Source organism: Procambarus clarkii, chromosome 41 (genome assembly GCF_040958095.1).
Source record: "Procambarus clarkii isolate CNS0578487 chromosome 41, FALCON_Pclarkii_2.0, whole genome shotgun sequence".
NCBI classification, from domain to species: Eukaryota; Metazoa; Arthropoda; class Malacostraca; order Decapoda; family Cambaridae; genus Procambarus; species Procambarus clarkii.
The window spans coordinates 19,047,663-19,064,152 of NC_091190.1; the positions used below are offsets into that span (position 1 = coordinate 19,047,663).

General features: G+C 45.6%; 1 protein-coding gene across 5 annotated transcripts in view; it reads left to right on the forward strand.

Annotated features, from left to right (window-relative positions):
- LOC123761091 (ribosomal protein S6 kinase alpha-5) overlaps positions 1-16,490 on the forward strand; it is a 118,791-nt gene that overhangs the window by 80,936 nt on the left and 21,365 nt on the right. For all 5 annotated transcript variants that reach the window (XM_045747032.2, XM_045747031.2, XM_045747028.2 and 2 more), the window contains one exon: positions 12,801-12,869. In XM_045747032.2, coding sequence (XP_045602988.1) covers positions 12,801-12,869 — 69 coding nt within the window. The remainder of the gene's footprint in view (positions 1-12,800; positions 12,870-16,490) is intronic.

Sequence of the window (16,490 nt, forward strand, 5' to 3'; positions counted from 1 at the left end):
TGATGTCATTGTTGTTGTTGAACTACTTGGAACAAAAGTTCCAAGTAGCACGGGCTATGGAGCTCTGATGGTGGAGGGTGTAAAATGGGGAAAGACTAGACGAAATCAAAATTATCTTCGTACTTATTTACCAATTCACTATAGATTCTATTATGTAGTTGGCATGGGCAGTGGCAGCAGGGGACAGAGAAGCCGGCCACACCTATACTCTCCGCTGTACCCTCCCCCCAAGTCCCTACCTGCTCTTAAGGGCCCGGGTATAAGAGCGGTTCCTGAGTGCTCAAAGCCAGTCAGCATAAACGGGCACTAGAATCACTGATAGTTCCTTTGATTTAGAACGACGCGATATCTTATCAGGTTACGGGGCCTCTGTGAGAAAACAACTTGTACTATAGGATACTGTTCACACACCCCGCCTCACACGTGGGGTCTCGGCCCCTCCGGTTGGTACCTGTACTGTATGAAAGCTCATGCAACTATACATACATCATTTAGAACTAAAATTAATGTTCAGTAAATGCATTTTGTTGGACGAAGAAACTCAATATCACTGTTAACTGGAAGTGAAAATACATGTTAGGTAGTATGGAGTGTGTGTGTGTGTGTGTGTGTGTGTAATATAATATATATAATTATATAATAATAATATGCATAGCTATTACATGTGCATAACGAACAATTATCTAAGTATAGGTTATTGTTACATTAACCTAAGTCTCCCACACATGATGTATACGGCAAAGCGAGTACCTGTGTGCTAACCACTCCCATATGTGGCTTGTAGCACCATATGTATTCCATAAACAGCCTAGTGTAGATGGGATTGTCTGTTGCTGTTTAAATTCCTTTGTAAACGCGGTGTGAGAGTTGGCAGGTGTGGGCAGAGCGCCGAGGGCTGGCCGGAGTGGGTGGAGCATGGGAGGGGGGGTGGAGCATGGGGGGGCTGGCTGGAGTGGGTGGAGCATGGGAGGGGGGGCTGGGTGGAGCGTGGGGTGGGGAGGGCCGGCTGGCCGGAGTGGGTGGAGCATGGGGTCGGGGCTGGCTGGCCGGGGTGGGTGGAGCATGGGGCGGGGGGCTGGCACGCACGTGTATCATCCCTCATCACACGCACCTGTTCAGCCTGTGGCATAGTTACTGCTCATCACTAGCCTTATCGTTAACGCCCTCTCTACACAGAAGGAATATAATAATATATACTTCACAAGACTGTGACCTAGCCGCGGGGACGACGATTCCCTGTACCAACAGCGGGTAGCTATGGTTGTCAGGGTACAGACAACTGCATTGTTGATTGCCAGTTCTGCGTTTCTGACGCCCCAGTCCGCCTGCCCTACTTAGCACACCAACATGACATTGTACGTTATGCAACCCCAGTACAGCCAGCTCACAAGCACGTCTGGATCTGCTGTGCTGGATCTTTTGTAAGTTACAAAAGAATATACTCGAGTGCACTCCAGGCTGAAGGCGAATTTGTAAAGAGGAAATTATTGACATTTAACTGGTTTAATAATACGCACGATTTAGGCCGGCTTGCTAAAGATACATTTGTGTGTTGAATGCGCATTGCATCGTTTGCTGTGCGCGTGTGTAAGCTGGACGGAATTCCTCGCGTTGTAAACAAATTTACATTACACACACTTTATTCCCCACTTTATTGATGGCGCTGCAGCTAGGATACCACGGCATCTCCACCCGGGAGACCAGAGAGCAAGGTAATCACCAGGAGAGAACACCAAGCCATATAGACTATATAGCACTTTAAAGGGATATGAGGATAAGGATTTGCGATAGGACGGGGGAAAGGAATAGTGTCCAACCACTTTGGACGGTCGGAGAATGATAAAGGTGCCGACCTGCAAGAAGCGAAGCCGTCGGTCTACCGTCCCACCCCGTCCTCCTAAGGTTTCCCAACGTCAAGAAAAGTCACGTTAAAGTGTCCTCTCCTAACCTACCAGAGGACCCAAAACAGGTGACGCGACAGTGCGTCACTTTCGCCAGCAGCTTCCATTTTCTAGTACGACAATTTTTGGCCTTGTGTAACACACACATGAGCAAAATGCGACGTTCTTTGTAAGAGGAGCCTACGGTTGACCGTGCAGGCCAAGTGATTGGGCAAAGTAACACCCATGACACAAGATCTCCCCGCCACTTTCACAGCCTCACAACCGAGTCACGATGAATTAACACAATCATTAAGAGAAACTATATATTTTGTATTTGAAACATGTAGAACGACACAAAATACATTTGAATGCAAGGGGAAGATATGAATTAGTTTGAATTGTATCGGGCTTTAGAAATTTACACAAGAACACAGTAATCAAGAAATTTGTGAAAGGCTTACTAGAACACGCGAAATAGGTAATTACGTAACTTCCACTCACTCTCATGTCTAGCTTGAGGTTTCAAGTGTCCCGTCAGCTTCTGTGATGTCACCTGGAAACTATTTCCACAGACCAGCAACCAGTTCTAACATTTTATAAATATTGACTTAATTCATTGTTGCTCCTTCTGTCATGAGTATATATTTTTAGAAGCCTATTAATTTCCCCTCCCCACCATTGTTAAACCGGTTTGTTAATCTACCCTGCGGTCCTGTTGGCGAGTATTAGCTTTACACGTGAGTGAAAAGCATTATGGAGGAATTTCCGAGCACCCTTGGCTTCCGCTACAGGAGCGTTACTTAATGGACCAACCAGCGGCCTCAGCCTGATGGGGGGGAGCCTATGGCTTGCTCAAAAGTGTGTCGCTGCGGTCGCGTGTTCTTGACGGTTCGACTCCTTGAAGACTCTGTGGGTACATGTAAAGAATTGCATGAAGAAAAAATTAATTGTGCTACATTGTTTCCTGGCTTTCGAGTTTCTGGTGAACACTTGCAGCAGGTGTTGGTGTGTGCAGCAGGTGTTGGTGTGTACACCAGGCGCTGGTGTGTGTGTACACCAGGCGCTGTTGTGTGTGTACACCAGGCGCTGGTGTGTGTGCACACCAGGCGCTGGTGTGTGTGCACACCAGGCGCTGGTGTGTGTGCACACCAGGCGCTGGTGTGTGTGCACACCAGGCGCTGGTGTGTGTGCACACCAGGCGCTGGTGTGTGTGCACACCAGGCGCTGGTGTGTGTGCACACCAGGCGCTGGTGTGTGTGCGCGCGTATACACCAGGCGCTGGTGTGTGTGTGTGTGTGTGTGTGTGTGTGTGTGTGTGTGTGTGTGTGTGTGTGTGTGTGTGTGTGTGTGTGCGCGCGCGCGTGTGTGTGCGTGCGTGTGTGCGCGCACACCAAGCACTGGTGCGAACATTTTTGCGGCGTGACGTGTTGCAGGAGAGATCCCGGTGAAACACTCAAAGCAGCGGACGATTGTCACAAACGTTCGCTCTCCACACCCCTCCTACCTAAGTATTTCCTACTATGCAAGAAGGAAACTGATGCAAACTCTCAAATGCCGTATTTTCCTGTATATTTATTGCCATTAACCACTTTCAATCCATTCTTGCAACATTAGTGATGCAATGTTTACATCTCAGTTTGTGTTTACATTGTGAACCAAATGACTGTCTCAAACCTAGGACGCGCAACATCCCGAAGGTCACACGTTGCAGTTCAATCACAGGATTAGGCGGAATACTTTAGGATGGCTGGGGGGAAGAATTGTGAGAGTGGTGATGAACTCCAGGATATAGTTGCAGTGTAACCAAGGCAAGGCAAGCGCCTGCAGGAAAAGGCTGACAAAGGCGTGACTAAGACGGCAGGCTTGAAGGACGTTAAAATAAGGCATCCAGTAATCATCTCGGGCTTGAGTTCTCAGAGGCTATACCACGTCAGAGTTTCATAAATACATTTCTTATCTTGCTGTTTCCAGCCGTACATGTTGGTGTCTTCTAAGAGCGGGTCGTTTGTAGTTGAAGAGCCCAGTCAATGCTGCTGATGCTACTTCTGCTGCTGCTGCTGCTACTTTTGCTGCTGCTACTTCTGCTGCTGCTGCTGCTACTTCTGCTGCTGCTACTTCTGCTGCTGCTACTTCTGCTGCTGCTCCTGCTGCTGCTGCTGCTGCTTCTACCTGCACACGCAGCGTTCGTGACTCGCACTCGAGTCACGAACGGATGGAATGGGATGTCATGGAATGAGATGTGTGGTGCAACACATCAATGGGATGTGTTGCACCACACATCCCATCCCATGCTCTAGGGACATTAGCATCTCCCCCTCCTTATTCCCCCCAAAACTTAAAACGCTTTGATATAAAAAGTACAAAGTGAGATTGGAGGCCGTGAGGAAGAGGGGGGGGGGCTATCATCTCTCCACACCCCCTCACCACTGAGGGGCGAGATTGGAGGCCGTGTGTAACGAGTCATCGTAAACACGTCAAAGGTTATCTTTAGGGATGCGTGACAAGGAAGGTCGGGGGAGGAGATAGTGTCGGGGGGGACGACGAATTAAGACACCGTAGGTGAGGGGTGGAGGCGGCAGGACGTCGCTCCACTGCCCTACACCACATCATAGCCAAGTGGTGGTGGTGGTGGTGGTGGTGGTGGTTCAGCCTCCCACGGAATAAACACGGCAGCACGTGAGCGGTGTGAAGCGTGCTTTACGTCGCAGGTGAGGGGAAGGAATGAGGGAGGGAGGGAGGGGAGGTGGAGACGCACACAAGGTCAGCGGGAAGGACACACACGTGGCGCTGTTGTGAGCCGGCCCGAGGAGGAGTGATAAGCTGGAGGCTGGACTCTGTGCTGCACTTGTCATGGGGAGGGGGGGGGGGGGTAACACTTGCAGCGTGTGCGCCTGCATGGATGTACGATACTGCTACACGTGTTGGAAATACCAGTACTAACAAAACCCACCTGTACGTGTCGGCGACGAGACACACACCTGACACCTGTACGTGTCGGCGACACCCCTACATCGGGGAGGGTCGACTAACCCCCCCCATATCATCGACTGCAACACCCCCTCCCTCACATCAGCGAGGGGGGGGGGTCGTCGTCGACAACACCCTACAACATTACAGAAGAATATGTACGACAATGTACATATTGTACAATTTCTAAATAAAAAGAAATAAATAAAAGAACCCACACCAACACTGATGACAATAAACTTGATAATCATACTCTATGGTAAAACCCTGGTATGCAACACCGCCAACAATATATGACCAGTCAGGTACCAAGAGCTGTAGGCGGACAAGGCTGCCAATAGGTGCAAGCAGCAAGCACCTGGGATGTATCGAGGTCCTTACGAAATGTCATATATCCCCAGGGAGCCCCCGGGCGGCCAGCGGCTGCGTGGTTAGCCATCCACTTTGAATCCAAGGACAGCGTATTGGGAGGGAGAGATCCCGCTCCCAAGGTGACTTGAAGCATGCACCTGGCGGGAATATACGCTCAAACGTTTCCTTTAGTCCTGGACTTTGTTCTAGAAAGGAAAGGAAAAAAACATGGTGGTCGGTTCGTAATTATTATCGTGGTCTTAATGACCCTACCTGGCACAAGTCACAATTCAGTCACAAGCCCCACCGCACTACAAGCACTGTTTCAAAATACAGTTTCTAAGCGCCCGGTAGCTGTTTGGCTAGTCTGGACGCGTCTGACCTACAGTGGCGCACGGAATGTCCTGCCTCAATTTACTAGTAGTAGTACGCTGACAGGAGGGATGGCAGGGTTAGTGGATAGATGTGGTGGGAGTGAGTGGAATGGGTAGAGATGGGAGGTGTGAAGGGGGGTGGGGGGCTAGGAGTGTGGGTAGAAGTGACGGAGTTAGGGGGAGGGGGGAGGAGGGTAAGAGGGTAGGTATAAGTCAAGGGGGGGGGGGGGAGGTGAAGGCAACGCACTCGCTCAAGTAAACGAAGGTCAATAACGTGAATTCCGGTTCGTCCTTGGGTGTGAGAGCTCCGAGGCGTAGAGCCCGCAGTCGGCATCTCGCATCTCTGGCAGCATGGGTTCCAGACACGGAGAAATATAGACCAATACGGCGTAGTTTGCCACACGAAGCGCGTAGAACTTTCCTTCGGTTCTGTCATAATAAAGTATATAAGATTGTTTTTTTGGCGGTGTGAATTGTCAGAAAGACCCTCGTAGAATTGATATATATTTATTTTATTTATATATACAAGTTCTTACATTCTTGTAAAGACATTACAATTGACGAAGGTGCAGCAGGTGTGGTGTGTGTGTGGGGAGGGTTGCAGGTGTGATGTGGGAGGGTGCAGCAGGTGCGGTGTCGGTTGGGGTGGGGGGGGGTGCAGTAGGCGTGGTGTGGGGGGGTTTCAGCAGGTGTGGGATGTGATGTACCCATAGCGTCTCGGGTCCTTAATCCTAATTTTCTCCGGAATACGACCCGCCAAATTGTTTAACCACCAGGTACCCATTCACTGCTGGGTGAACAGAGGCTACAGTTAAGGATTGGTGCCCGGTCAATCCTCCCCGGCCAGGATATGAACCCAGGCCATCCCAGGTATCGTCTTCAGAGTTGATCCTTTGTTGTTATACCACTGAAGAAGCTATTAACTGTGCTTCAAGGACACACACACGGGGGTAAGGGTGTTTCTATAGAGTAAAATAAAAGAGTACCCAGAGCACAGGTTCGAATCCTCATCACAGTTCCTACTGATTTTTTTCATCGATACATCATTTTAATGTGATTTCTCTGTGCATTCTATGGTGTAATTACCGTTCAGAATCGACATGTTCACGAGGGGAGGAAAACGCTTGTCTAGGACCTTGCTGGCTCCTTCCCCATTAGCGCTCACTGTCGTATCTGAGTATAGCGGCACGCAATGGCGTGAACGCTACTCGTAAAAGCACTGTAGCGTATAGTCACATAACTGTAATTGGTAGCGCGAGTGGAGAGGTTTGGTAGTTAAGAGTGGTGTCGCATCATGGCCACAGTCACATTAGCTGTGCCATCAGCATTCACACTATCATTGTCACCCCCACGCCCTCGCCATAATCACCTGTGTTGGCACCCCACTCAACACTCCCTCCACCCATCACATCTCCATCAGCCTCCTCCACCGTTACCATCACCACCAAACACACACACGTTATTTAAACAACCTTTTTTTTTAACACCGAAAGTGATATTTCTCGAGTCTTTGCTACCACATAACTTGCGGAAACATAAATGGATAAGTAGGCTAGGTGTAGTGAAGGAGAGGGTAGGGGAGGGATAAATACAGTGACAGATATCAGTATTGATGGCAGATCTGCGTGGGGAAGGTGTTGTTAAAGATTCGCTACCTGGAACAAAGTTCCAAGTAGCACGGGCTATGGTGAGCCCGTAGTGGGGAGGAGGACCTGTGAACGCGGTAAGGTGTGGCGGCGAGCGCCACACGGCAGACTTGAGCCAGTCACCCGCTAACGGAAGCCTAAAGTTCAGCACCACGTTACTACGAACGGCCGCTGGGGGATGTGGTCGGGGGTCAGACTTGGTATCACTGTGGGGGGGTAATAGCTGTGTGTGTGTGACACAAACAATCGTCCACCTCTGTTACCACTGGAATTCTTGCCACAGTTTAAATGGCAAAATTTGTTGGCGTATCTGTGGAATGACTGATAAGGATCATAAATTAGTAATACGGATGACTGCCACGCGGGAGTAGTGACCCGCCTGTGGGTCGCGTAGTGCTCCTTTGCGTGACTAGCAAGTGTTCCACCAGGACCCAGGAGCACACCCACCGTTACCCACGCAGGTCAATACTCTAACCCCCTCTCCTATACTGACTCGTTAGCCGCACCGTGGCCCGTTACTCACTCCACTTTACTAACCAGGACTTCTGAATTGATGTTTTTTCACCACTCTCCACAAAACACACACACACACACGCTGCTTGTAACGCCACCCCCAGCGTTGATCGTCTGTGAAATTTGTTAATTAAAGATTAGATTAAGCTTGAGTCAGAATTTTAAACTTAGAGTAATTATATAGGATACCTGTGAGAGGGTAAACAGGAAGGGGGGGGTGGTGTCCTGTAAGTGGGATTAAGGTTCCTGCTGAATAGTTCACAATTGACGAAGAGCTGCAGCAGGTGTGGTATGGGGGGGGGGGGGGTGGGGCTGCAGCAGGTGTGGTGTGGGGGGGGGGGGGTTGCAGCAGTGCCTACTGTCAGGGAGGGGGGAGGGAGAGGGCCAGAGTGTGGAGAGCGTCCGTACTCTGAGCAGAAGGAAGTTGGCAGGTAGCCGTTGTTGTTATAAGATTCAGCTACTCGGAACAAGTTCCAAGTAGCACGGGCTATGGTGAGCCCATAACTTACCTGGCACAGGAGCGGTGCTGTGAATGTTTTGTATGGTAGCCGTTCCGGAACTACTTGTATACCACACGTGGCCTCACATAGAGGCTATACAGAATACATAGTCCCGTGCGCCACAATTCAGGCAACAGAGGGGGACAACCACGTGCAACCTGTCCTCTTAAAAAGAACGTCGCATTTGGCCGTTTGCCCGTATGGCCGAATATGGACGTAATTTGAAAACGAACAAAAAATGAAAATAAATTTGGGAGTTTTTTCAACAACAGTAAGTTAAGGGTCCTCTGATAGGTTAGGTGGGCAGGAAATTCTCCTAAAGTTTCAAAACGGTATGAAAAACATTAATGGAAAGTTGCCTTTTCTAAGTTGGCCAAGTAAGCCGGACGACTCAAACAGAAAACGGAACAGTTCGTCACTTTTGTGAGTCGATTTCATTTCAAATTACGTCCAAATTTGGCCATAGCGCGCATACGAGCCAAAAGTGACGTTATTTTCACACACACACACACACCAGGCAACAGTTGTGCCAAACCACTTGAACGGTTGGGGATTGAACGCCGACCTGCATGAACCGAGACCGTCGCTCTACCGACCACCCCAAGTGGTTGGACATCTGCGGTGGGGAAGATATCGTGCGCATGTCCAAGAGTGCCGGACGATAAGAATATAGGCGCAATTAAAAAAAAGCCTGTCTCGATACCCGTTATCACAGCGATTAGTTAGGATAATTAAAAACAAACTTTAGTGATTCAGCTGAAGCGATTGCGCCACATGCGGGCATGCGGTGCTGGTAGACGCATGGGAGGAGGGGGGTGGTGGGGGGAGGGAGACAGGTGTAAATCTCCCGAACTGATAAGCTGCAGGTGCAAGAATTTGCTTTTAATATGTAAACGAATCAGTTACGCAAGAGATAGCAACTGTGATTTACAAGGCCACTGTTGGACGTCACAACGCTTAGCTCATACTGTTAAGGGAGATTAACAACAGGTGCCGCACTCCAGACAATATTATTTTTAAAAAAGAAAAAATACAATAATGACTTACGTGTCTTCAGTTCTTTATTTTTGTTGAAGGTATTGAGGTAACCGCTAGTGTTGGCTTGTGAGTCATCAATCGCTGGTTGATGGCTGGTTGTCTTAGGTTGATGGCTTCTTGTCTTAGGTTGAAATCGTGATTAGGAAAATCACGATTTCAACTGAACTAACTCCATTGTAAAGTTCGAAGCTCTACCTATGTAAAGACCAAGTGTCCCAAATACTCCATTATACGACACACACACACACGCACGCGTACGTGTGTGTGTGTGAAAAAATAGTAGTTAGTAACAGCTCATTGATTGATAGTTGAGAGGCGGGCCGAAAGAGCAGAGCTCAACCCCTGCAAGCACAACCTAGGTGAATACACAGTCACTCTCTGAGTGCTGATAGTAAGGGCCACGAGAATCCCAAAGTGGTTGGTAAATGTTGTTTAGTGCTGGGGATGAGTTACACGTTTACTGGGAAGTATGTAGAGTCGGGAGGTGCGGGCAGGAAAGCCCGGATGGCATGAAGTCATTCCTCGTGTTCTTACCACGAGGGAACGGTAGTCAAGTGTCCACAGCGAGTCAAAGGGGTAAACAGATGTCGCCACAGAGTATGACACTTTTCAGATTAGAGTTGTTACTAGGGTATTGAGGCAGGTGTAAAGGCACGCGATGCGCAGGTATGAGCGCACGAGATAAGCAGGTGTGGAGAGAGTGCGTATTTGGAGGATTCGGTCCTCTATTTGGAGGTCTCTTCACGCTCGATCCCGCCATGACTCATTAATTATAAATCCATATCCAACAAGGCTGCCCCCCCCCCCCTCACTGTTTCCTAAACTCTGCTCTGTTTTCCTTATTGTACAGCACAATTGGCAAGCTTTATAGACAAGTTTATGTTGACGCGTGTCTAGGGATACGATGGAAATTATCATAGATAATAAACATTCAATTATGGACCAGGTAGTATACCTTGTCTGTTGACTTTCTCTTCTGGACTTCCTGCCAGCGGGTTTTCCTCGCAGCGAAGGTCTTGACAAACTAAAAGTTACTTCCGTCGCCCTCAAGAAATCATTAATTTCACCTGCTGGTGTGTAGTGTAACTAGTGTTTTAATCGTGCGTTGTTTGACACCCAATCTACACTTCAGAAAATAAAGAAATCTATGACTAGGTTTGGGTCCGTCCTTAACTATTCTGTCTTTACACATGATAATGATCCAGGGCGGACCACACTCTAGTACGCCTTTATTTTGTTGTGAAGTGTGCGTTAGGTGTCTAATTTTTAGCCATGTTGTTGTGACATATTTTCTGCATATATTGTTTACCAGTACCTGATTATATTACCCATTTTTTTCCTGTACCGTCGCCTGTGGCCTTGTCGGGGGACAGGAAGCCCACGGCATGTGCAGGGTTCCCCCTACCCATTTTGTCAGTTTCAAATTTGTTTTGCATTAACACTATAAAATAATTAACAATGATGCTCGTAGCTGCTACGTGTTGGCAGGTGAGGTTATGGATCAGGTGAGTCACATCAGAAGACGGGTATAGTTCAGGAAAACACCAAGTTAGGGAACCTGATGTGAGGCTGTGGTGGAGGTGAGAACTTGAACCGGCTGTTACTGGCTGGCCCAAGGTAGACTAATAGGTGCCTGGGCGTCATAGTTGTGATGTCCTTGCTATTGACCCACTTCCCAGTCAGCCACTGTTGCGTCCTCCTACGGTGACGTTGGGCTACCTTGGTTACCTTTCTGTTGCCCCCAATGTCACTAAACATTCTCATTTTATCATTTGTTGTGAGAGCCGATACGCATTACATAAGTAGCATATGTAATGTGTTGGTGAAAGTAGCTTTAATCAGAGATGTAATATGTCCAATGAAAAAATACCCACTCAAGGTTAATTTCTCCTTCAGGAAGTAAAGTATCCTTCCGTAACTCTGGAAAACTGGCTGCTTAGTCAGACGAAGAGAAACCTAGCTAACGTGAGAAGCCTAGCTAGCTTAGTCAGCCTAGCTAACGTGAGTGGACCTATCCCGTAGCAATGGTCAGCCCTCGGTAACTTGTTGTTGAGCTCATGAATGGAAAAGCCTTCCATGTCTGTTATAGGACTCACTTCTTTCAATAATATTATATTTTAAGAGTTTTGCTGTTGTAATTTTCTTTTTTTTACCGTCGAAGATCTAATTCTTAAACCACCAGCTGATATCCTATTTCTTCCAAACATCCAGCTGATTTACTCGTAACTGAAGGTTCCTCCTAGGTGGAGTTTGTTTACTCTACATTATTGTAAACGTGATCCCATTCTCTGAGTTACAGGTAACGTTGAATACCAAAGGGTTGAGGAAGTAGGTCAAGATTCCGGTGTGTTGTAGGCTGTCGTGTCAGGATTCCTAACTCCAGTGTTGACACTGAACGCACCTCCGCTACCGAGTTCTGGACGCTAACTTAACCCTGGGAGAAGTAGCGGTTAGCAGAAGTAGCGATCATGACATACTGACGGACTTTGATTTCGAAAGCTGGCATGTTTCTCAACGTAAAATAATAACAAATGTATCTCAAACACTACTGAAACCTACCTATGTAATTAATAGCATTGCGTTTCTAACATTATTGAAAACAACACAGAATTATGTGTAGCCTCGGTTGAAGAAAGGGTGGGCAGGTGGGGTGAGGCGCCGCCCCTCATGTTTGGGGAGGAGAGGGCTGACACAGATTATATACTGGTGCGTGTTAGGGCTGACCCAGTAAAGGCAGCAGATGATAAGCCAACATGGTATGCAGGAGATGACTCGCCACACACAGGCCTTGTTTTTGCCAATGAATCAAAAATGAATTACATCCCGCTTTACGGTACCCAAATTATATCATGGTAATATTATTATTTTGTATTACCATCTATGGTTCATGGTAATAAGTCTAACTGGAAAAGAACTAATATACAGTAAAACAAATAAGTTGATATTTATTTGGTCTATTGGTTTGTTTTTATTTACTTGTATTATTATACATCGTTTTTGTTATTTTTTGTATATTGTTGTATTTACCGTTATTAAAATTGTCTTCCTTATTTGCTATATTTACTATATTATTGCTTATTTAATTTTTAGTAAACTTTATATTATTGATAATATAATTAACAAGTGACGACTAATACAAATAATAATTATTATTAATGTCAACTACGACAACCACTTGGGATGGACGGTAGAGCGACTGTCTCGCTTCATGCAGGTCGGCGTTCAATCCCCGACCGTGCAAGTGGTTGGACACCATTCCTTCCCCCCCGTCCCATCCCAAATCCTAATCCAGACCCCTTCCCATTGCTATATGATCACAAAAACACTGATCCAAGTATGCAGAATAACCACATGTGAAAAGTAGAGAATGCTTAACGCGTTTTCAACTAATTCGCCTTCATCAGAGCAAAGTAGAATGAAGATGAACTTATTATTATTAAACAGTATGAATTCTTTGGAAGGCTAGGAATGTGTTACATTAGGCATTTACGATGGAAACAACTAACTGGATTTTTTCTCTTCTTTCAGTTAACCTGACAGGGAAGGAGCGAGTGGATATGACGCATTTTGAACTGCTCAAAGTTTTAGGGACGGGTGGTGAGTAGTTTTGGTTTATTTTCTACCATAGACGTGGCCATTTATTTATATTACTAACCAACATCATCATACGCGCATTTTCGTCTGTACTGTGAGGGCTAGGGATAGGGATAGGGACTTACAGTACATAGTGAGTTATTGAGTATTCAGCCACAGAAGGTGATTAAAGTGTTTTTTTTTTTTGCAAATTCAAGTTGTAGTTACATCATGTATGTTATACAATTGTTGAAATACAGTGTTAGTTTTGGGTTCAGATCGAGTATATGAAGTGTTCCAGTACACAGACAATATTTACTAAAGTTCAGTATATCTCAAACCAGGGGGATGGGGTAGGCAGTCAGTCATTATGGGACACATTCTATAATATAATGTTAACGAGAATACATTTTTCCCGCTATCAGAAAGTTGAAACATTGCATTAGAAGGCAGGTTTAGGAAGTTTTAGGAGTTTTAGGAAGCTGGCAGATACGACTGTATCCCAGTCGTATCTTTGCCGCTAAAATATAGCATTGTCGATTTCTTGCTTTATTAGTTCCATATATAAACGTCTCTTCGCGGTATTAGTCATAATGTTTAATGCTACAGCTTTCAGTCTTGGTGTATTTGTAAGGTCAGTAAAATTTTCATCGGACATTAGTTTCAGTATTCTCTTTGTCGCTTCTAATGAGACATCTTTATTAATTTATACTAGTCTGCTGCAGGCGACTCTTGCAACCATGTCAAGAGTATCATACTCAGAGATGTCAACATGTGATGGTATCCAGCGGAAATACAACTATTCTGTTTTGTTTAGCTACTAAAGCGTTCATTCATACATCACAGTATTTACTGTTGTGTGTTCAATACCAAGAGTTCACTCTGCAAATTGCAGTATATAACTACACTGCCTTTCTCTTGTATTTAATTCATGAGAACACTTACTTACTTTTGGGTTGAACACTCCTCATGAAGCAGAACTTGGGCAGCATTGTTGTACCTTTGGTAGCAAGTCATCTGGCGCCCCTTCCCCAGGCTGTGGCAGCACACTGACCTTATGCTGTCTCCGCTTCAGCAGGTTCACGTCCACTTCTACCCCCACATTTCAAGATTATCTTGCTACTTGTATCCTCTCACTTAAATCTAACCCACAAGTGTATTAAAGCCTCTCGTTTGTTCGGTCTTTCTGTCTATATTTGTTTATTGGCTATCGGTCGTCGTTCGTATCCCGACTTAAGCTATGGTGGACGTTCGGTAGACACACAAGTTGAGCAGTAAGTGTTTTAACATTGATGAAAATGTGGCCGTCCCTTACTTTATTGCTTCTCACAACCCCACCTCACAGAATACAAATATTAATTAAACAAAGGCGTGCCTTGGAGCCAACACCAAGACAAAGGCGTATGCACGTGAAAGTTGACATTTCCTGGTGAAGGCGAGCGGATCATCAATTTTGCATTAGATACAGCGTATATTTTTCTTTTATAATTTCTGCCGTTTTCTGTATGTGTGAGCTAATTTTTAATGTTATATATACAAGATTATAAGAGGCACAACCCGAGAGGATACAGGTGGAAAACGCAGACGAATCAGATGTCAGAAAGTTAGGAACCAAGTTAAACAAAGAAGAAAAAAAACACACACCCTCCATCCACAGTTGCAAAAGCAATAGACGGTTGCGAGTAGTTGCACTTGACCACTGGATAGATTAAGCGGGAACACCTCCCCCTACACACACACACACACACACACTAATACTGTCTTAAAGTATCTTAGCACAAAAAATATATTGGAAGGCTGCCTGAACCTCGCCTACTGAGCGAAAATAAAATGGCCAATCCCCTTTCTTGAAAGCTTAGCCCGGTTCTTAGTAACAAAGGAAACGTATTTAGAAACGTACATTATCAAAGGAAACGTACGTTATCGAGTCACTACGGGGCTTAATAATGGGCCCAGGACGACACAGAAACGTTGTTTCTCCATTTTCTAATGCGTGGAATGACAGACATTGCAGCCAAATTAGCATGTAACAAAGATAAAGATGAAGTAGACTTAGATTAGATAAAGTATCCCCATCTCTGCTGTCAAAACTATATTGTTCCAAACACTCAGGTCTGATAGGAAAGGAATTACTGACGCCCAACGACCTGAAAGCACCAGTATAAAGAGCTATGATTTGTTCAGATCTGAAACCAATGTTTATGGGCAGCACAAAACGTCCACCAGACTGTGCGACACAGTGGTTACCAGGATCAGGTTTGGTTACCGTTACCTGTAGCAGGTGGCTACAGGTGACGGATCTCCCAATCCTGAGCACTCCAGGCGCAAACTGTGAGCAAGAACTGGGACATTATATCCCACACTACCTCACCGAATGCCCAGTTATCAGACTATTCAGACCCATTGGCATGAGGTACCTGGAACTTTGCAATTACTTTTTTCACTCTCGAGTTCTTGAGGATATTCTCATAATGCACCCAAACTTTGCCAGTGGAACATATGGCCCTGTATGATCCTGAGAGTTGGAGACACAGTATCACTGCTACCTTATTCACCCTTGTGTTCATGATATCCTCATAATGCACCCAGACTCTGCCAGTGCAGACTACTTATCACATGACTTTGTATGACTAACCATCCTGTGTGATGGGGATTTTTAGCATCACGTAGCTAGCTTTTTGACACGCTGTACTTACGTTCATATAGTCTAGGGTAGCTGCACAAATGCAGATGTACCTAAATGTGTTACAAAAATGGTCATCAAACGTTTTTAGATTTCGGGAACAGTTAACATGAAATGGACCTGCGTTCGTGGGACTGAAACTTTGTGAATTGTCACGGTTTCGTGGAAGGACATATTCTATAAACTCCAATATAGCTTAATGAAATGATTTAAAGAGTATTTCACGTTTTTGGGAACGGCATCTTATCAGCTGATGCTCCCAGAAAGAAGTTTCTTCTGATATGATCGACCAAATTTTATTCTTTCCTAGTATCTTTGATACCTTCTGGCCAAGTTGTTTCTAGGAAGCTGCTGCATCACATGAACAATTTTCGTCTAAATTAATTAAAAAGTCAGTTTCTTGACAAATTCAATATTAAATTAATATTGGTTTATTAAACAACCATGTTATTATATGTGATTCAAGGGGGGAATCATAGATTTAAACAAATAACACAAATGCATGTATATAGGGAGTAACACCTCTGGTGCAATGGTAGGGACCCACAGCCTCAAAGAAGGGAAACAGAGCATTCAGAGAAAACCTGACCTGACCTAACCTACTTGCCATTTAACTCTGAATACGTATAAGTGTTCACTTCTACCACCCTCCTTTTTTATGTTATACACTTTATTATACAAGGTTATATAGTTACATATCTGATTGTTTACAAAATGAGAATATTAAGAGGAAATAAGGGGAAGTTTGTTTCCTAGAGGCTGTAGATTTCTTCGAACTCCTCCGACGCCGGGCAGGAACAGAGGATGCAGCGGGCATTCCCCCTCTGGATCGCTACACTGAGGCGCTGGAAGAGAAATGCATATATATATAAATTATATAATATATAATAATTAAAGCAGAGTAAAAGTATAACAATACTAAACAAAAAAGTTGATAGCGTTCCTTTCCGCAAAACAAGCGC